Source organism: Diabrotica undecimpunctata, chromosome 1, assembly GCF_040954645.1.
Source record: "Diabrotica undecimpunctata isolate CICGRU chromosome 1, icDiaUnde3, whole genome shotgun sequence".
NCBI lineage: Eukaryota > Metazoa > Arthropoda > Insecta > Coleoptera > Chrysomelidae > Diabrotica > Diabrotica undecimpunctata.
In genome coordinates this window covers 73,390,615-73,413,743 of record NC_092803.1, presented here as the reverse complement: position 1 = coordinate 73,413,743, position 23,129 = coordinate 73,390,615, and the positions used below count along the sequence as shown (strand labels likewise).

General features: G+C 33.5%; 1 protein-coding gene across 3 annotated transcripts in view; it reads right to left on the bottom strand.

Annotated features, from left to right (window-relative positions):
• LOC140450695 (uncharacterized) overlaps positions 1-23,129 on the bottom strand; it is a 651,216-nt gene that overhangs the window by 469,394 nt on the left and 158,693 nt on the right. For all 3 annotated transcript variants that reach the window (XM_072544365.1, XM_072544373.1, XM_072544369.1), the window contains exon 2: positions 20,817-21,031. In XM_072544365.1, coding sequence (XP_072400466.1) covers positions 20,817-20,992 — 176 coding nt within the window. In that variant the 5' untranslated portion in view covers positions 20,993-21,031. The remainder of the gene's footprint in view (positions 1-20,816; positions 21,032-23,129) is intronic.

Here is a 23,129-nt window from a genome sequence, read left to right as displayed (position 1 = left end):
GAGATTATACAAGACGAGAATTCATACCTAGACGGGGATATGAAAATAGACCGAACGGAAGAGAGAATTATGAACCCAGAACCCAGAGATGGAATGAAAACAGGGATCGGGAAAATCAGAGTAGAAATAACCGCCCATACCAAGGAAACAGATACAATAACCCACGGAATGAACAGGAATCTCGCGGTAATCGATACGGGAATGATAGACCAAAAGAGAACAGAAGAGAAATAAATAATATGCAAAGAGAAGAAAATGAATATGAGAGAGAAGATGACGGGAGAGAAAACACAGAAGAACAACAGGCGTGTTTTCAAGAAGGCGCTCACTAAAAACGAAGAAACAAACAGGAATTTTTTGTCACCCCAAGGAATTTATTAAACTGGCAGGAAACAATGAAAAGAGAAATGGAGTTAATTTAAAATTTGTGGATGGATTTATAAATGAGAAACCAATTAAAATTATGATAGACACAGGCTCTGAAATAACACTGGTCAACAGAAAATTAATCGAAGAAGTAAATTTAACAAGTCTAATTTATAAAATACCTAGGGTGAATTTAGTGGGCGCAAATAAACGGACATTGGCAACAATAAATGAAGGTATACGAGTAATGGTACGATTGAAAAAAAATATGTATGCACTTCAATGTGTAATAATGCCGAATATGTCACATGACATGATTGTAGGCGTTGACGAATTAACGGAAAAACATGTAGTGATCGACTTCAAAACCAATACGATGAAAATAACCAAGGAAAAAGAAGAAGAACAGGATAAGGAACAAGAGAAACAAATTACGGACGAATCAGAGAAAGAACAAACGGTGGAAATGAACCTGGCGACGAAGAAAGGAAAAGGAAGAAAGAGGGGAAAAGGTCTGAAAAAGATCAAAGAAAAAAAAACCTGGGATTCCTCAAAAGATGAGACGAGCTCAGGAGAAGAAGATGGAAAAATTTTGACAAGAAATAAAAGCAAAACTTGGGATTCCTCAAAAGAAGAGACGAGCCCAACAAAAAAAAACACAAAGGAAAATGAAGAGGACACAATGGAGACAGTGGTGTTTGAAGAAGACACGGAGTACACGGTGAATATGTGCGAAAAATTTGATGGGAGAGAAAAAAAATTGATATGTGGAGAAGGCAAAGAAAATGATTTGCGTATAATTTTAAGAGACTATGAAACGCTGATAAATGAGGAAAACCGAGTGGCCACAAAATACGAGCACTCATTTGAGGTGAAAAACTTGAGAAATTTTCGATCGAAGACTTATCCAATTCCTTATAAGTATCGGCAAGAAGTAAAGCAAGAAATCAAAAAAATGTTGGAAGATCAAATCATTGAGAGATGTGACTCACCCTATATTAACCCAATTGTGATAGTGAAGAAGAGCAGTGGAGAGTTAAGACTCTGTTTAGATGCCCGAAATATCAACCAACACACAGTATCACAATATGAATCACCGTTAAATATCGAGGCCATTTTTGGAAGGATCACGGGATCACATATTTTCTCAAAAATTGATCTAAAGCATAGTTTTTGGTTAATACCTTTGGCTGAAAAGTGTAGAAACTACACTGCCTTTTCAATTGATGGTATAGTATACCGATTTAAGGTAGTTCCGTTTGGATTACAAAGCGCCTGTGCAGCACTTGTACGAGCTTTGCATACCATTTTGAATCACCATGAAGAGTTCATCGTCCATTACATCGACGATTTATTAATTTTTTCACAAGATATGCAGAGTCATGTGGAACATATCAAAATAATTTTGAAAGAATTGGACACAGCGGGATTAAAACTAAACATTGAAAAATGTCAATTTTTTCAAAAGGAAGTGATTTATTTGGGTTTCAAACTTGACACCGAAACTGTAAGTCTAGCCGAGGACAGAGTAAAGCTCATCGACGAATACCCAAGACCAACAAATCTAAAAACATTGCGAGGGTTTCTCGGTACGATAAATTATTTCAAGAAATTAATTCCCGATTTAAGCCAAAAAGAAATTCCTTTAATAAAATTGTTAAAGAAAGGGACAAAATGGAATTGGAAAGAAGAACAGGAGGAAGCTTTCAAAATATTGAAACAAGAATTTGCTAAAGGAACAAAAATATATCACCCTATTTACAATTTGCCGTTTATACTCCGTACGGATGCGTCGATACAGAAATTTGCAGGAGTGTTGTCGCAAATACAAAACGGCCAAGAGGTTCCGATATGTTTTATATCTCGAGTGACTAAAACACATGAGAGAAAATACAGTGTCACCGAGTTGGAATTCGCCAGTGTACTATTTTGCGTAAACAAATTAAGGTTTTACTTATTGGGAGCTAAATTCACCATCGAAACGGATCATGCAGCATTGATACACATCATGAAGAATCGATTGGTAAATAACAGAATACACAGAGGCATTCTGCTCTTACAAGAGTATGATTTCCAATTTCGATACATCAAAGGGAAAGACAACATAATAGCTGACGCTTTAACACGGGACGAAGATACAGGAAAAAAGGAGACAATTACATTACATGTGGGATTGAATATACTGACACAAGACGAAGGGATATTTTCGTTAAATGAGATAAGGACCGACCAGGAAGGCCTAGAAGAAAGAGAAAAGAGAAGAGCAGAGCTAGAAAACGAGATATTTTTTAAGAGAATAGACGGAAAGGAATTATATTTAGTGACACCGACATTGGCAGAAAGAATCATCAAGAAACTACACGAGGAAAATGGACATATTGGCAGTAGAAAGGTATGGCTTGTATTTAGGGAAAACTACATCAGTCGACAAGATTACCGCATTGCAAAAGAGATCACACAGAAATGCGAAGTATGCCAGAAATACAAGAGCAGGAATTTTAAAAACGAAAATATTGCAAAGAGCATTGTTTCCCGGAACAACCTGGACATTATAGCCATCGACATGTTAAGCGATCTAATTGTGACCACGCAAAGGAACAAGCATATTCTGGTGATGGTGGATGTGTTCTCAAAATACGTAAAATTATATAGTTGCCGCACCACAAAAGGGGAAGAAATATTAAGAAAAATAGACAATTTCATCGCTACGGTAGGAACCCCAAGAAAAATTTTACTAGACAATGCAACGTACTTCCGAAATGATCGTTTCAAGGGACAGCTTAGAGAACGGGGAATCGAGACGAACTTTGTAAGCATCAGGCATCCCCAAAGTAATCCTTCTGAGCGATTTATACAAGAGGTAACGAAATTTCTTCGTATTGCAACGGATGGTCAACATCGGCGATGGGACAGAAAATTGGGAGAAATAGAGATGTACCTAAATTCCATGCCAAGTACAGTAACGAAAGAAACACCAGAATACATCATGAAAGGCGTCATGCCGATAAGACCGTGGGAAGATCCAGAACAAAGAGAGTATCGACAGGTTATAGAAACCGTTCAGAGGAGATTAAGAAGAAGCAATGAGAAATACATCCAGAGACAGGGTCATAATAGGAAACGAAGACCAGTAACTTTCCAAAAGGGTGACAAAGTAATGGTAAGAGCATTAAGAGTGTCAAATCTTCAGACCGGTATTTGCGCAAAATTGATGCCTGTTTTCGAAGGGCCATACATAGTAAACAACGAAGATGGAGTAAACAGCTATGAGTTGAAACATATGGATTCTGAAAAGATCAGAGGTATTTATAATATCCATGATGTATATAAATATCACGAATGAAGATTTAAATTTGTATAAAGTAGATAGTAGGATAGGATAATACGTAGCATAAGTACAGATAGCATGCAGGAAGTGCGTTTATTTTGCCTCGAGAAAATTTAGTTGCATAAATTGATAAATTTTATCGATTACAAAGGCGGGGATTTGTTGTACTTTTGAATGTCCATAAGCAATAAAAAACCGATATACAAATTTTATTACTTAAATAAAAATTAAAATTATTGATATTTCATAAAGACACGGGCATATGAATTTTCAAACATCCTGTATAAGACAAAATATGTATTTTAAGTTGTTCGAAGAATTGTTCATTAGGCCTCAGAGACAAGACTTTCAAATATTATCGATAAGAAATTTAAATAAGTCGGTTATTGTGAAATGGTTTTTACCCGGAATAAAAGTGTATATAGAAAGTGTTGAACAATGGACCGGGATTTGCGGTGGTTTTCTCCCCGAAAGATTATATCGGTAAAAGTTTATTAACAAAAGACATTGAATTGAGAAACAGGTATCGTTTGTAGCTATTAGTAAGAAATATTTGTAAAGTAGATAGATTTAGTTAGAATAATTAAAGAAGATTTGTTTTCTGGAATTACCCGAATGACGTTTTATAGAGAGAGTTGGGTGGTAACGATATACTCACAAGAGGTGGATGATTTTTATTGGTCAAATTTTGAATGCAAGGAGGTTTGGTTTTGGCTATGAGATAGGAGAGAGAAAAAAAGGTTAGTTAGTCAGTTTTCGTCGTCCAAGAAGGAAGGAGCTTTGTGATTTGTGTTTGTTTGAAGTCCCGAAGACGTAATTTACCGGGTGTGTTTATTTGCGGTGGAAAAGCTGACCAGTGTGAGGAACGGGGTACAGAGAGATAGAAAACCAAAGGGCCTAAGAATATTAATAGCAGACGAAGCCGGAAACATTTGGAGATACAAGGACAGATAGGAGAAAGGTGTACGTCATCTGGACCACAATAGGAGCAGAAGCAGAGAAAGGATTTTTTTGTTGTGGCGTGGCCATAGAATTGCAACGGCAGAGAAGGAAAGGTCAGTCAAATTTCATTAGAGCCGGAGTGTGATTTTCATTTATTAATTAAGTAAATTGAATAAATAATAGAGACAGTTAATTTTGCGATCACAAAAAAAAAAGGAATTATAAAAAGAGCTTAGTTATAACACATATTAAAAATCAATGTAAAATAACATTTGGGTCCATGATAGAAAACAACTTCTCATATATTTAAAGTTAGTATATTGCAAATATTACAGGATTGATTGTTGTATAAAATTTCATTAAAATAAAGGACATCTCACATATAGTTCAGTTGAAATTCTATGTATTTTATTCAGGTCATATTACCTATCCCGATTAGGACGCCAATTGGAAAATATTTTGAATCCACGATCAAAGGTAAATCGTACAATTTAAATAGCCTGAGATTGTAATTAATTAATGCTGATTTATTGTGATTAATTGGAGATTAGTTCATTTAATAAATATAGACAGGATTTTTCCTAAGTAAGCAATATAATACAATTTAAATAGCATAACAATATATATATATATATATATATATATATATATATATATTTTGTTTTGGTAATCTTTTATAATAATTTTTTTTTTTCATTTTTTCGTATTAATAGGTTTATTACATGATTGGTGTGTTCGCAAATTGCTTACAAGTTTCATCTTAATTCTATGGTTAGTACATCATATTGTTTAAAGTTTATATTTACAATTTCTTATTAACTGATAAATACAGTTAAAGATTTCTACGTTTCCAGAGAAAATTAATTTATTTAGTTTTCATAAGTTTTCATAAAAACATGTAAAATTTCCTTGTTGGTTTACACATTCTAATAGGATATGTGTTAAATCTCCATATTTACCACAAGTACAGTTTGGAGTATCTGCTAGATTCATTTTGTACATTCTTGAAGGTGTTAGAGCAGGATTTGACCTTAGCCTATTGATAGTTTTAATTAAACTTCTGTTGGACTCTGAATAAAACCACCTTTTTTTAAGAAGTGTGGGTTGCCAATATTTAAAGGATGACTGTCTTTCGGATTCCATATAATTGGCTTGCCATTTTAATTTGAGCTGATGTTGACTACATACATCTATATCTGACCGGTAGAATATTGTCTATGGTTTCTCCGCTTTGCCAAAGAATCTGCTATTATATTACCCTTTATTCCAGAATGGCCTTTGATCCATGCGATAATAACTTCTCCGAGCTTTGAAACCTCGTAGTACAATTTTAAAATCTCTATATCAAGATGAGTTAATTGCTTGGATTTATTTGTTTTACGTAATTTTTTTACTGCACTTTTACTGTCTGTAAATATTACACAGTTCTTCATTTCCTTTGTCAAAGCGTGAGAAAGAGCCAACTTTAAACCCAGCATTTCGGATGTGTAGATGGTGGCTTCATCGGGTAACTTATATTTATGCTGTTGTCCAGAATACTGTTGGTATACTGCGCAAGCAGTGTTATTTTCTTTTTTTGAACCATCAGTAAACATAATAATAATTAGGTCATCTCTTCTGAATTTCTGCGTTAAACATGGGGCATTGGACATCATTAAAAAATTCTGTCTTGATTTTTATTGAGAACAGCACATGAGGCTTTTCAGTATAACCTGGGGAAAGATGACCCTTATAAAGTACCTCTTTGAATTTAGACAGATTTTTATAGCTTACCGCCACGAGTGTAGATTTTTTCTTAAACCAATACCTTTTAGTCAAATCTCTAAAACAGCCAGATTGTGTATATCTTTGAGAAATACTTGGTCTCTGCTAATGGTACGAGCCATATATTTGTCGGTAAGATACTGCCTCCGTAAATTCAATGGCGGTTCAACAGCTTCAATTTCCATTACAATAATTGGTGTAGATTTCAGATACCCAAGGCACAAGCGTAAGCACTTCGACAGAACAGCACAGCTATAATCGAAAACTGTCGTATCATAGATCGATAAAACATTAAACTAATGTTATGATCTGCATCCCCGTTTGTTTTACAGAAAGCTCTTAGGACATTCATAGCTCTTTCGGTTTTTTTAATGATATGTTGAATATGATCTTTCTACAAAAGTTTTCTGTCTAAATAAGTTCCTAGGTATCTGACACAGTTTTTAATTGGCCACAATTTAAATACCCTTCTGGAATTCTATGTTTTCAAGAAAAGAAGCAGATTTCTGTTTTGGATTCTGATAATGATAATCCATTTGATTCATAATATGCATGTATTGTAGATAGATACCATCATAAAGAAACAAACGAGAAAGGCCACAGAACAAACACCTGCGCCGAAATGGAATAGAGGTCTTCACAAAGAAGATTCGAAAGACAGAAAACAATGGTGTTTCGGATGCAAGAGGCGAGGTTTATAAGGATTTATATATTCTACAAATGAAATAACGCTAAAAACCTGAAGAAAGAAAAGCCATCAATGTAAAATAAAATTTTTGATTCAATAAAAATTAGAGAAACACAAAACAAAGATCTTAATCTTTATGACCAAATGATTTTAGATAAAGAACTTTGGACAGATTATTGGAAAAAATTGGGGGACGGAATGGATCTCATCCAAATATGTCTATAGATGGTAGAGGGATAAATAATACAATAATGTAATAATAACCGTAAACGTGGCATACAGAAACAAGCATTTATATACATAATCCAGCATTTGTATATGGTAATTATTTGAACAGGTGTAAGAGACTGATACATTTCATGTGAAATCAGAATTGGTCGAGCTTTAGTGTCCTTATATAATCTGATTAGTGTTGGATCAGATAACAGAAAAATTCCAAGCAATACCATTCTACTCTTTAATGTAAGGATGTACGCTGTTGACGTGATTTTGACGAAAATATCTAGAGCCCGATAGGACAAAAAAGAAGTATCCTTATCCAGAATGTTCATTTAAAGCTGAAGTTACTGCTACAGATAGTCTGGTAAATTCGTTGTTTTCAAATCGAAGATCGAAGTCGAAACTTCTTTTTATGATGTTAATGTTTAGTAAAAAAATATTAAGATAGAATAACGGAGAAACGAGAAACATCCTTGTAGTAGGGATATAGCAGGACGAAAGTAGTAAAAAGAAGCAAGTGGCGTGTTGTGTGAAATAAAAATTTCAATAAAAAGGTCAAGGCTAGCTATTGAATATTTAAACTGTTAAAAAGAACAATCAATGCATGTGGCAGAAATCGAAAAAGAATAAAATTATTAAACTATTAAAAGTTAATGTATTATGAGAATGTATTTTTAAGACTAATTCTAGACAATAAGTTGAGGAACACCACGGAAAAGATGAAAAACTCTGATGAGCTTCAGACCTTAGACCCGTAGACGAGTAATTGTCAAAGTTGAATGCAGAAGTAACAAGAGGACAAGCCCAAATGAGGGCTGTATCATCATTGTAAAAAGAAAGGGGAGAAGAAACGTGCTAGTCGTGGATAACAAATAAACATTGTGGTATTTACAGACTTTGTATGTTTTATATTTAAGAATTTAAGAAAAAGTCGATTTTATAAATGAGCAATATTTTTACTGTTCAACCACTTTTGTAGTGGGTAGGGGTCCGCGGATTTTTACCAAATTTAAGACTATCATTGATTTTTTAAAAAGTAGCCTGTAGCTATCTTTTTAGCCCTGTAGGTACCCCTGGACGTAAGATATTCTCCTCGAAAGGGTCGAAAATAGCCCTTGTTAGCCTATATTTGAAGAGCTATATCGGTGAGCCCAGTTGACCGATTTTAACTCACAAGGTCTCATTTTTTTTGTTATAATGTCAACTTTTTGATGAAATAATTTACAAAACTGCAAAAGACAAGTCAAGATAAGTAAGATAAGGTAAGAAGAACGAAAAGAATACAAAATTTTGTGATATTTTTTTATCATTTGTAAAGTGAATGTTGATGATAATGATATTAGTTGATGATAATGATAAAAAATGCGATTTTTGAAAAACTCACTAATATTAAACAGCTGTATCTTCGAATCTACTAAAGCCACTGCTTGTTTGAAAGGTAATTTACAAATTCTTTAATCCACAGTATTCCAGAATTTTTTTCCTTGTTTGGTTAAATGTTGGCAATAAATTAAAAATCATAAATTTTGTATGTTTTGTTTTTGTTCTGCTTGACTTACGAAATAAAACTCTTTTTGCGGTTTTGTAAATTATTTCGTGAAAAAACTAGCATTATATCAAAAAAGATGAGACAGTCAGAGTTAAAAGTGGTAGAGTGAGCTCACAGATATAGCTATTCAAATATAGAGTAAAAAGGGCTATTATTACGAGGGGCATATCTTTGACTCACAGGCATCCACAGAGCAAAAAGGTAGAATGTTATACTAAAATTTGGTAAAAATCCGCGGACCCCACACGAAAGTGGTCGAAAAGTAAAAATAATGCTCAAATATTTTCACTTTTATAAACGCACTAAAAAAATATCTTCGAAATTGAATTTAAAGTTCCCTCACCAACATTAAACATTGTAACTGACCGTAGTTGAATAAGCAAAAACATCACTAAAAAATATGACTAAAATATTTGCTGATTTATCACATTAGAGTTACTATAAAATTCAGATATAGGCAATAATCCCCATATACGAGTATGAAAAACCTGTGAAAATCGAGAGAATTATTTCCAAAATAGTGTAATATATTCTTATTCGATACATCTAAAAACATTTCTGCAGCAAGATGAATTGCAAGCATGGTATGCTAATTCAACTAACTCTCCGAAACGTCTCCAATTCGTAAGTAATTCTACTTCTTTATCGCTTTTCGTTCAATAAATAGTACATTTCTGCTAATTCCCTTGCTCGAAACAAGGGATTGACACTCCTTTTTTTCCTTTCGTGTTTCGTTCGGACTCGAAACTGTTTCTCTAAATCCAATAGAGGTAAAATATATAACTGTTATCTCCGTCGTTCTGATACCAACAGCAGTGAATACCCATCCTCTGTCTTTGATGAAGATTGATGAAGACAACTATTTCTCTGATTCAATCCAGTATACGGGTTTTTAGGTGGTGTAATTGTTTTCTGGCAGAGAAAAAACGACAAAAATAATTGTATGAAATATATATACGGAGATTAGACATTAAAAAAAGAAAGATATAACATAGCGGCTATTGAAATTAATGAAATATGTCTAATAAATATTGATAAACAGGAAATAAAATAATGGATAACAACTTGAACATAATTAACAAAACAGATGTACCTAGAAAAATCGGTCAAAGCTGCTTAAAGTTGATCTTCATAACTATATTAAAAAAATTTAATGCAAAAACATATAGCCTAACAAGCCACTTACTTAAAACGTTTTTAAAAGTGATATACAGCAAAATATATAAACAAAATGCGAAGAACAAAAGTATAAAGGACACAATTTAGATTCCGCGATACCTTATGCACCCGAGGGGTATATATTTGTTGTATTGACTACAAAAAGGCATTTGATAGAGTCAAACATAAGCTCATAACCTTCTTAAAAAAACCGGGCGTAGATGATAAAAATTTAAGAATCATATATACTATTTCATTTATATTACATTCATTTATATTACAAGTGTCTAGTATTTATTTATTCAGCATATGTCTACATCACAGTTAAGTTTTGTATACAAGTAAAGAGGACAATACATTACAACGAGTAAATAACAATACCTGTTTAGTTGACAAATACACATAGTTTGAAAAGTTATGAATCACCCAAAATTATACGTTGACAGATATTTTTTGTTTTAAAAGAGATACTGTTTTTTAATAAATAAAAAATTGATTTATATATAAAATATATTTAACAATTTTAATATCGTGAATTTCCGATGCAAGCCTGGATTCGAGCTCTAATACTGCTAACAAGTCTATCTATCATTTCCTGTAGGAGATTCTCCCATTCTTCTCTACAGGCCATTTTAAGTTCATGATGGGTTTCTAGGAATATTCCTTCGGGCATGAACAGATCTGGAGAGCACATCCCATACATGTTCAATGGGGTTTATGTCTGTAGAAATCGCAGGCCATTCCAAACGGCGAATATCTTCTGTGTCTCGAGATAGTCGTCAACCGCGTAAGTCCTATATGGACGGGCCTCATCATTCATAAATACACAATTTTCACTCACAGCTCCTCGCCATAATTTTACATGAGATTCTAAAATCCATGTGATGTGCCTTTATCATGTTAGAAACTTGTCAATAACCTCCAAATTCGTGTGTTCAACTGACATAATACCTGCCAGAACATAACACTGCCACCAGCGAAAGGAAGTACGGGACGAGCATGTGCTAGTTGTGCAGCTCTGGTTGGCTCTCGCCAAATATGAATTGTTCTAAAACCTTCATCACTATTTAAACAGATGAATACCTTTTTTAAAATGCCGAAAAGTTTCTACACTTGGAAAGCTCCAGCAGATGCTGGCACCATTTTAAAACTGTCATAAACAAAACTTCTGAAACTGTTTTCTTGTGGCATGTCTAAGTTATATGTTTATATGGAATTAAGCAGCGTTTTTTTATTTAGTTTATTGTGTCTCAACTATAAGGTTATTGACACTAAGTCAATTTTTTTTTTATTTAGAGATTACAGCCGCATCCACCATAATGGTTATTAACGGCGGCTACAGAATTACAAAATTAGAGTTTATAAAATATTCCTATAGATTTTAAGAAATTTACGATATTAATGACAGAAAAATTAGTGCCTAATAAATTACTTAAACTGTTAGGTATGTTAAATGTAAGACGAAAATGGGCAAATCTATGACATTCAATTAATAAATGGTTAACGGTTATTTGTACATTACATGTTTCACAAATAGGTGGATCACTTTTGGACAGTAAATATGAGTGAGTAAGTCTCGTGTGTCCAATTAGTAATCTAGTTATCACCAATTGTTCTCTTCTGTTCCTGGTTGAGGGTTGCCAAGCTGTAACGTCATTTTTAATTTGCTTCAGTGATGTTTTAGAAGATTGCCATTCGTTTTTCCACTTGCACAAAACTCGATTTTTTATAAAAGCTTTTATATCACTCGCGGTATTTCGATTCTCGGCTTTTTCTATATCGGCACATTTAGCAATTTCACTCGCGCACTGGTCCGCACTTTCGTTGCCAGCAATGCCAATGTGGGATGGAATCCATATAAATCTGATACTCCTAGAATTTTCTTGAGCCTTCATGAGTTCTAGTTTTATCAGTTTCTCAAGGGGACCTTTAGGATAGATCTGTTTAAGGGTTTGAAGGGCGCTTAGTGAGTCACTTAAGATAACAGAGTTAGGAATGTTATTAGAATTTATATGAATGATAGCTTTAAACATTGCATAGAGCTCAGCGGAGAAAATCGAAAAGAAGGTTGGAAGACGAAATTGATATGTATCGCTTGGAGTAACGAATGCAGCACCTACTCCTTTATCACACTTAGATGCATCTGTAAAGATTTTATAGCTATGTTCGTAATGCTGACGGAGAATTAGATCTAGATTATTCTTAATCTCTGCGTAACAGTTAATATGTTTGTTGTATTGGGTTAGACAAGTATTTAAATTTGGGGTATTAATTATCCAAGGAGAGGGGCTTTTAATATTGATTGGAAAGGTATTTGGGAATTCTATATTAAGACATCTCAGGTAACACCGTACTCGCTCATAGTAAGGCTTATGTTTGGTACTATTGGTAAAGAGATTTATATATTTATTAGTGAACGTATTATTAAATAGAGGTTTGTTTACATTTGAGGCTATTGACGTTGCGTGTGAAAGTGTTAAGGAAATTCGGCGGTGATATAATGAAGGCTCCCCACTTTCAGAATATAAACTTTCCACCGGTGACGTTCGAAATGCGCCAAGAGAGAGTCTAAGTGCTGTGTTGTGAATAGAGTCTAGTTGTTTTAACACTGTGGGGGAAGCAGCGGCGTAAGCGATTGATCCATAATCAATTTTTGATCTAATTAGAGTTCTGTAGATTGTAAGTAAGGTAGAGAGGTCAGAGCCCCAAAATCTATTTGACAGTGTTCTCATTAGGTTAAGTTTCTTATGACAAGTCGAAACTAATTGTCTAATATGTTCTTTCCAAGTAAGTTGATTATCAAACCACATACCTAAGAATTTTACACATGATTTGAAGGATAGCGATGTATTGAAAAACTTGAAATTGGGATTATTTGAGAAGTTCTTTTTTGAGAATACCATACCAACGGTTTTTGTAACCGAGAATTGAAAACCAGTATCGCGAGACCACTTTTCGTGTTTTTGTAAGAAAGTTTGCAAAATTGTTGAAGTTAAATTAATATCTTTGCCTTTTACGTAAACCACCAAATCATCTGCATATAAACGTGCTTTTAAAGGTTTTTTGAGGTTCTTGATTATGTCATTAATAGCAATTAAGAAAAGTGTAGGACTAATAATTGAGCCTTGAGGGATACCATTTTCTTCCTCCTGCATTTCGGAATAGAAGTTGTTAACTCTTACACGAAAAGATCTGTTTTCTAGAAAGTTCTTGATAAAATTAAGGCAATTTCCACGAATGTTCCATGACTGTAACTTTTTTAAAATGTTGAATCTCCAACATGTATTAAATGCTTTACTTAAGTCAAAAAATACTGCGATACAATGCTGTTTTGTTGCCAGAGATTCGTGAATATCACTTTCCAGGTCCAATATGTTGTCTATACCGAATCGGTTTTGTCGGAAACCATTTTGTTCGTTTATAAGTAAGTTCGAATTTTCTAGATGCCAAATCAGCCTTGAGTTAATAATTTTTTCTAGTAGCTTGCCCATTGGACAAGTTAGGCTTATCGGTCTATAGGAATTGGGGTCTAGACGAGATTTTTGGCTTTTAAGAAATGGAAGAATGATAGATTTTGACCAAACAGATGGGTACTGGTGTCGCTGCCAAATGAAGTTAAATAATTGAAGCATGTAATTTTTAGCGGAAGTGGGTAGGTGCTTTAAGAAAATACTTGGGATATCGTCAGGCCCAGAACTTGTTTCTTTTAGATCGTTCAGTGAGTTGTTTAGTTCTTGTAACGTGAGAGAAGCGTTTAATGGAATGTTATAGTTTTCTAAATAGAGGTTAGACCTTTCGGCCTCTAGTTTATTTTCCAGAAATACCGGGTCAAAATTTTCATTGGAAGACATTTCTCTGTAGTTTTTAGCTAATGTATTAACAATTTCAAGAGGAGAGGTGACAATTTGATTACCTATTTTGAGACTAGATATTGGGGATGACTCCTTTATACCAGAAATTTTACGTATTTTCTTCCATACTTCTCTTACAGGAGTGGAGCTGTTAATGCTAGAGACATATTGGGCCCAACTGGATTTTTTTGTTTGATTTATTAAACGTTGAGCTCTGGCCTTCATTTTTTTGTAGTTAATTTTATTTTCGAGTGTTTTATGCTTCTTAAATCTATTAAAAGCTGTTTTGCTGGCACGTACTGCTTCGTTACACTCCGAATTCCACCAAGGCAAAGAAACATGATTTTTAATGGGCTTTGTTTTGCCGATGAAGAGCTCCGCACTCTGCAGAATGACACTATTAAAAGTACCTAAAGAATCGTTAATATTATCATTCAGTATAAGACTCTCCACAGCCTTATCTATATAATTTTCAAAATCGATCCACTTAGCCGAATTTATATTCCATTTGGGCAAGAAGGATATTGGGCAAGGCTGACCTGAGAGATTCTCAATGGTAATAGGGTGATGGTCGCTACCATAAGTATACTCGAGAACATTTCAAGAGAGGCGCGGAGCAAGACCTGGATCACAGAGGCTTAAATCTATCACGGAGGATTCTCCAGTGCAGATGTTAAATCTTGTAGGTGAACCGTCATTTAGAAAATTTAATTGAAGATCCTGCATTACCTTTTCTAAAAGTTTTCCTCTGTGATCAGTACGCTTAGATCCCCAAATAAAGTTATGACCGTTAAAATCACCTACGATGATTCGAGGAGAGGGTATCTGTTCGATAAGGCTTTTTAAATCTTCATATGTAGCTGAAGAACTAGATGGAAGGTAAATGTTACAAATAAAAATTGGAACGGGAGCGGTGATCTCTATAACTATAGTTTTAATGTTACTATTGACAGGAAAAACATTTGCAACCAAAGATTTTTTGACAAGTGTCATAACACCACCTGAAGAGAAATTATTGTCATGTACTCTATTTTTTCTAAAAATGTTAAAATATTTGGAATTATAGTTTTTTTGGGGGTTTAAATTTGTTTCTTGGAGACATATTATTTCGGTAGAGAATTCACAAATAAGTTTTTGCAAGGTTGGGAGTCGATGGAAAAATCCATCTATATTCCATTGCAGTAGTTTAGTGAATTGTATTTTATACGAAAAATATGAATTTACGGGTTAACCTGAGATGACTCGCCCTCGGATTCAGAGATGTCGTTACCCAAGTGTCGGAGGATTTTCTTTCTTAAGAAGGTGATATAACGTTTGGTTGATCTATCTTTTAATTGCGGATGAACTTTAGTTAACATATGAACTAATCCTAAAAGGTCAGAAGTAAACTCTTGAATTATGTTAGAAGGATCTTGCACGCCGCTAACATTGCTTAGAAGTAGATTTAGTTGGTCAAAATTGAGAACAAATGTGGGTAAATGATTTTGGATAAAATCTTTGGCAGGTTCAAGGTCATATGATTTTGTTGATTTCATGCATGTATGCTCCTCGTTGCTTTTAACTTTCTTGGCTCTAGGTTTGGATGTAGGTACAGCAAATGATTTTTCTGTATGAGTTGTTTCTGGAGACGTAAGAACATCATTGATACTACGTTTTGGCTGAAGATCGATATTGATTGCTTTGCAGCTTTCCAAGGTGTTAACTTCTTCTTGACCATTAGGATTGCTCAGATTATTTGCTAATTTTTCTTGGACTAAAATTTGTTCGTTTGATATGGATGTTGATGCAGGTTGAGGCATGATGTCAGGGGTGAAAGAAATAGTAGATTGACTGTTATTAGAATCAATTAAATTTGTTGTTGATTCTAGTTTATCGGGACAGTTGGTGGCGATATGTCCAGACTTTTTGCAGTTATAACAGGCCATAGTTTCTTGAGATAAGAATATTCGATATGTTGTATTATCGAAGTCTAAGGTGAATGAGTCGGGTAAGGAGATATTATGGGGACTGACATATATTTGTCTTCTGAAACTTAAAATATGATTATATTCCGGAAGGGTGGAACTTATTTTCAGAAAAGTGACAGGAGAGACCATATTAAGTCCAATACTTTGTAGATAATCAACTAACAGACTGTGTGGTATTGTTGGACATACGTTTGGAAAAACAATACGTTCCGCTATTGAGATTAATCTTCTAGCTTGTACAATATTGTTCTGGATTTGTATGTGTCCATGGTTTTGCATGAATTCGTCCACGATTTTTTTGTTTGCAAGGTACATGCAAATCCGATTATTGGATAGTCGGGAGGAAAATATAATATTTTTGGGATGAATTAGGTTACCCAAAGGAATTAAGTAATCTTGCAGTAGAGTATTTTCTAAAGCGCTGAAGACAATTGCTTGGTGTTTTGAGGGAAATTGTATAGAAGCTGCTGATGAATAGGTTTTATGGTATTTGTCTGTAATTGCGATACTTGTGGTATGTTAGAGAGACTCTGAATATTAGGTTCCATTTTTGATTTTAACACGGAACATGTGTTTAAAAATAATACGGACCTGCCTAGTAATCAAACAGGTAATAAAACTGGAATAATATTTCTTGAGTCGTATCTTATTGATAATTGTTAAATTACAAATCAACCAAAAACTGGTTGATCACGTTATATTAATGAAAACTAATATGATGTGTTCACTTACTGATGTTTCATGTAATTGTCACTTAACTATTTATAAATAAACTGTTATAATTACTGCATAAAATTTGCAAATTTGTTGAGACCAAAATAAACACGCCTTTCGGTGGCTCATTCAGGGCCGAACTACTAAGTCAATTTTGTTACTATAAATTTTACGGTATTATAATTTACAATAAAGAAAATAAAAGACAAAGTAAAAAAACAAGATCACATTCGTAAGACTTTGTATAGAGTATGTATTTATTTTTTTTGTGCTTGCTCGTACTCGAGACACTATGTAAGAATATGTTGAACGGTTAATGATTCAATACACTTTTTACAGATAGGTGATTTCTCTGAAGCCATTAGATGACCATGTGTCAGCCGTGTGTGATGAATTCACAGCCTGCGAACGATTAATTTGTGTCTTCTCCTTAAGTTAGGTAGCTGAAAGGTTTCAATGACAGGTTGTATTTTGTGTAGTTTCAAGGTTAATCTCTTCCATTGGTTTTGCCAGGACATTTTGATTTGGGACCAGAAAAGTGGTTTTAGATCTGATGCTAGTTGAACGGATTTGAAGTCTGATTTAGCTTTAATTGTTTTCTTTGCAGTAGTATTAGCAGTCTTATTACCTAAAATGCCAGCGTGTGAAGGAATCCAGATTATTGTTTTGTTTATTCCAGAGAAAGCAAGACAATTTATTACTTCATGTATATTTGAAATATATATTTTTAATCGAGTCGATGGAGATAGACATCACATCTGTACATGTTGCAGTATTCTTGGCTTTAGTTTGGTTAGATAAGCATTTTACTGCTTGGAGAATGGCATACAGCTCTCCTGTATGGATAGAGGTGAATGGCGGAAGGCACAACCTCTGAATAATAACATTTGCAGTTGTTACAGAATATCAGACTTTTGTCTCAGTATTAGATGCATCTGTGTAGACAATCTCGTCATATGAGTTTATGTTGACCAGCTCTAGAAAAGATTGCCTCAGAATTTGACTGTTGGTTTCATTTTTATGATAATTATTAAACAAAAGATTAATTTTCTGAATGTTGTTATTCCAAAGTGGAGTTGATGACAGTATATGAGTATTTGTTACTGAAAAATCAACAATTCGTGAAAGGGGAAGTAAAATTTGAAGTAGTGTCTGGTATTTATTGTTAGGCTTACAATTATGGTGTTTGTAAATTAGCTTATATATAAATATGGCAAATTTTATTCGAAGACACCCTAGTAGAAGCAGTTGTGCCTGTGAAGCAAAAGGGGAAGTTCACCTGTTTCAAAGCGAAGGCTTTCTGCGGGACTGGAAGAGATCTTAAATAAGCACTTGTTAATGACATGTTTACAAAGCACCCATAATCCAGTCGAGAGCGAATGATAGATCTATTTATCTTAATTAGGATGTCTTCATCAGTTTTCCAGTGATGGTTAGCTAGGGATTTTAATAGATTTAATCTGGTAAAGCAATTAGTTTTGACGTTTGTAATCTGTGGTTTCCATGTTAGTCGACTATTAAAAATTAAATCTAGTATATTACTAAGAAGTTAGTTCATGTACTGCTTTTTGGATTAAGTTTATAGTTGTGAACGTTTGTAGTTGTACTTCACTGGGTTGTGAATATTGTTGCAAATATCATTGATAGTTATTATAAATAAAGTAGAACTTAAAACTGATACTTGTGGTACTTCGTTTTCCTGAACATAGGTTGAGGAAGCCTTTTTGTTAACTAATACTTTAAAGCGGTGACCAGATACAAACTATTCAATAAAAGATAATATATTTCCCGTAATAGCTAGTGTAAAAGCGCTGTCGATGTCAAATTATGATGTAGCTAATAAATCTTGCTTGTTTTGAAAGGCGGTTGTGATCTATATTTATAACACAACTAATATCTGACCTAAAGACTTCAGTTTAAGACTCTCAGTTTTCCGTAAGCCGCCCATGCCAGTTCTATTATCCTGTTTAGCTCCGTTGTTTGATTATCTATTCCTAATTTAATCTCATGGCTCAGATATTTATAGCTATACACCTGTTCAATTTGCGTGCCGTTAGTTGAGATGTTTTTCGCCAGTACTAGGTTGGTCATATATTATGTTTTGCAGAAATTAATTTTAAGTCCGACTCGTGTACACGAGCTTTGAAGGTCTCGAAGAAGCTGGCAGGCATGATCTACCCGGTCTGTACTAAGGACTATGTCGTCTGCAAATCTCAAGTTGTTCAGGAATTCTCCTATTTATGTTGGTGGTTAGGTGTGGATAAATTGCACACATGTCAGATGAAAGTGAGTTGATGTCGGAAGTAAATCGCTGAGCTTCTATTGTGAAGTTACTACTTGATCGGTTGTTCTCTAATTATCTATAGGAATAGAGAAGCTTTGTGTGTTGTTGGTGTAAAGATCTTTGATTATTTGCTTTAATGCATCTGATATTTTGGATTTATCTGTGGGATCTATTTTTCACTTCTTCTTCGCGTCTTTTGTGCTTTTTTCCATAAAGTCCTTAGGATAAGGCATCAATGACGAGTTTTCAATTTGAGGATTAAATATAAGATGGTGAAAAGAGTCGCAGTCCGGAGTGTGCTGAGTGAGGTAGAAAGTGCTCACCCCATTTTGTTCTTGTATAAGTTTATGAAGAAAGTTCTCTTTTTCGTCCTTGTATAAATAAGTTTACGAGATAATTGTTCTAAGGTAGTAGTTGATGAGATTTTTCTTGCCGATGGTTATTTATCGGCAAATTGAGGAATTTTGGTGTTTTGACAATTTGTACAGTTTGCTTTCAAATAAAGTATTTCATTCCAGCAGTAGATAAGAATATACGGTATAGTGTGAAATCGAATTCAATGACTAGTAAGGTCGTTTTTTTGGGTGGTGAGAATCTTCAGAAGACCTCTTGTAAGGTGTCCCAGGTATGTTGGATTCGGACGACTACGCCGAATCTAACACATCTGGGTATGACTAGTAAGGTCTGAAGCTCAAAATTTTCAGTAGGTGGAATTATGTATAATATTCTCCGAAATGAGAGGATATGGCTATATTTATCTCCTTGAATTACAGCTTTTTAGAAAAAGACAAGAGAAGCGAGTTTTAAACTAAGGCCATTCAAAGCATTTTCTACGAGAGCATGGAGAATTAGGGACAGACAGTCGAAATTATGATGCGTTTTGCTAAATTAACTAATCTCCTAATAGATAGGTCTAGACCGTTTACTTTAATAGTGGTAGTATTGGTAATAAGCTAGTCAACAAGTTGAACTTTGCTAAGGTATATGCAGATCCGGCTGTTCAAAATTAGAGATGTAAATATTATATTTTTAGAGCCAATAATATCATCAGTGAATTTTACATAGTCAAATAATTTTAAGTTTTCTTCTGAGTGATAAATAATGAATTAATTCTTTTTAAAGAAGGAAGAGTAATGTTTATATTTCTCCTGGGATGTCCGCAAATAACAAACTCATATTGTAAAATGTGTTGTCTATACTGGTTTGCCAAAAGCGTAGAGTTCTTGGCAGAATTAATTGCTTTCTTAATAGAAGGTTGATAACAAAAAAACTAGACACTTGTTTATAAATATTGCAATATTTGCTTGTTCCCTGTAACACGTTGCATGCCGCAATCAAGAAAATGTCACCAAGCTGTACACAAATGTTTGTTTATCACTATTTGTAATTAAATACTACTAAAACTGGTATTCACAGTAATAAATTGCAAACATCGACACTAATTTACAGTGTTAGTCCGTAAGCCGCAATTGATTGTAATGAAAATTACATATTTAACTAATATTTGATAAAATCGTTTTTAAAAAAGAATCTTTTAAAAATTCTGCCAAAATGTATAACCAACAAGTTGTTTGGTTGCACATTTATTGTGGCACTATTTCCCATTTTCTCCAGATCCTCGTTGACTGCATCTTTCCATCATTTTCTAGGCCATCCTGCGTATCACATGTCCTGTGCATCTTACTCTATTGGTCTTTATATAACTTACTAGATTTTCTTTTTTGAAGAGACACTAACTGATTGTTGTGTCTGCACCTGCATTTGTTTCAGAGTCATATTATATTACTCAAAGGATTTTACGTTTCGGTTGTAAATTTTACTTATTACGATTTTGTATATGATTAAGATGCATAAACATTTTTTATTTCATTAATTATAGTTAATTTAAACATAAATTGTATGCCAATTTTTATATTTATTGGACTTATAACATTAAGATTTTTTCCTGAAAGAACCTTGGGTAGTTATAATTACTGGTATACTTACTTGCAGTAATACAATCTGCCCTCAGCGTTGACGTGCAGGGTCCATCCTGGAGCTGGCGCGTAATCCAGTACGTGTTTGAATGTGATGTCGAAGGCATCGTGGTGCTTTGACTCTTCCGAGACGTCACTTTTTGGGACGATTGGGACGTGCTGTTCCAGTGGATCAGATTGTAACATCGCCTGATGGGTTTAGAAATAACTAAATCGTTCGTTCACCTGAAAACGAAAAAATTTAATAAGTACTAAAAATAGAAATATTTACTACAAAAACTACTAGAATGCACAAACGAAATAGTAAATGAAATAAAATTATCAAAAATATAGAACAACTACACATAATATAAATCGGTGGAGGAAAATGTAAAAAAATAGTCACAAGTAACGCGAACAGCAAATAATAGCTGGTTGTCAAAAATTTTTTTTTTATTTGTTGTCAAAGTTCTATTAAATATGCTGAAAAGGCGTCACTGTCAGTCCAACAGTCGAGGAGATAAAATTTTCTCATTGATATTTAACTAAATCAGTCTCTCTGAGTGTAAGGTTTTTAAAAAAGATGATATAGTAATTTGTATGCCAACTAACAATAACTTTTGTTGAAGGATATCCAGATTTATGTTGTCAAAAGCAGATGATACATCCAGAAATGTGGCTGCAGTGGATAAGTTTTCCGTAAAGTTTTGCACGGCTGTTACTAGAGCAGTTATAGCACCTTGGGTTGATTTAAATTTACAAAATTTAAACTGAGAGTTTGGGAGAATTTTATTAAATTCTAATCAATGTTCTAATATATTTTTAATTAGCCTTACCAAGGTTTTAAGAACACAAGATGATAGAGATATTGGACGATATGAATTGTGATCATTAGCTCGTTTGCCAGGTTTTTTTATTGGTATTATAATATAGTCTTTCCAGCTCTCTGGAATTGGTACCTGTTTCTGCCAAATAATATTAGCAATATTAAGAAGATGGATTTTGTGTTCGTTTGTCATATTAGAGATTATAGAATAGGATATATTGTCTGTACCAGGAGCAGTATTTTTATTTTGTTTAAGGAACTTACTCAGTAACCATAGATAAAACAGACGTTCTAAGTTAAGATTTTATTTAGGACCAGTAACAATAGAATTGGTAATATCATTTGGTACCCAATCTGGTAATTTTTTTTAAACTCTGTTATCCATGGTTCGTCAGTATCAATAGGTGAATTATTGAAATGTTTTTGATTTTTGAAGCCATTTACTTTTCTCCAAACCTCCTTAACAGGAGTATTTTGATTTAGACTTTCACAACACTCCCTGCAGTTTTTCTTTTTCGTTAAGTTTTCTTCGCTTGTTCCGTCCATTATTTTATATTCCACGAACTTATTTAATGTAGGATTTTGTTTATAGTTAATTTTCTGATTCGGGCTGTTTCCTGGCACATTTTATCCCACCATGGTTATGGAATGTGGTGTTTGTAGTATTTGTGTATTGTGGTATTGCACATTGTTGGTATCATATTAAGTTTTTAATTAGATCGCCATACGCCCTGGGTGGGTTTAGAGATGTAAAGATTGATAAGTACAAATTCCAATCTGCTTTGTTAAAGTTACATATTTTATGTGTTTTCTTGGTTTCCTTTTTCTCTTTGATAATGACTTAAAAAGATAATTGGTAGATGGTTTGATCCGTGTAGATCTTGTAGAACATTCCAATTCATTAGTGCTATAATATCTTACGTGCATATTGTGAGATCTATTGCGCATTAATAACATTAAAATTTTATGTAGTGAAAGTAATAAATTTAACAGGACTTTTTTGGAAATGGTTTGTATTAGCAAAAGTGATAATAATTTAAACAAAAGATCAGAAATTCAAAATCTAAGTAAAATTGATAATTATATTCTTTCTTTATGATTTATATATAAAACTCGTAAAATGTCATATTTAATTCTCCATATATCTGTTACATTTTTTCAGACATCTGTCAACGGTGAATAAATCTTCTTCTTTTTGTTACTAAACAAAAAAGAATGTTTAAACGAAATTTTACTTTTGGCAATATAATTGTCAAAAATAAAAATTTTATGTTGGCATTTATGACATTGTGGCTTATTTGTAATTGGTTGCTATTTTAACTTATTTATAATTCAATTATTTTTGTATTAAAAAAAAAAATTTTTTCAAAATTATAAAAATTTTCGGAGAAACATTTATTGGATTCAAACATTTTTATATTAAATATTTTGAAGATGTATTAGCAGTAATTTTTACTTACTAAACTAATTTTTATTTGGTAAGTTAACAAAATTTTTTTTTTCTTTTTAGTTCAACCT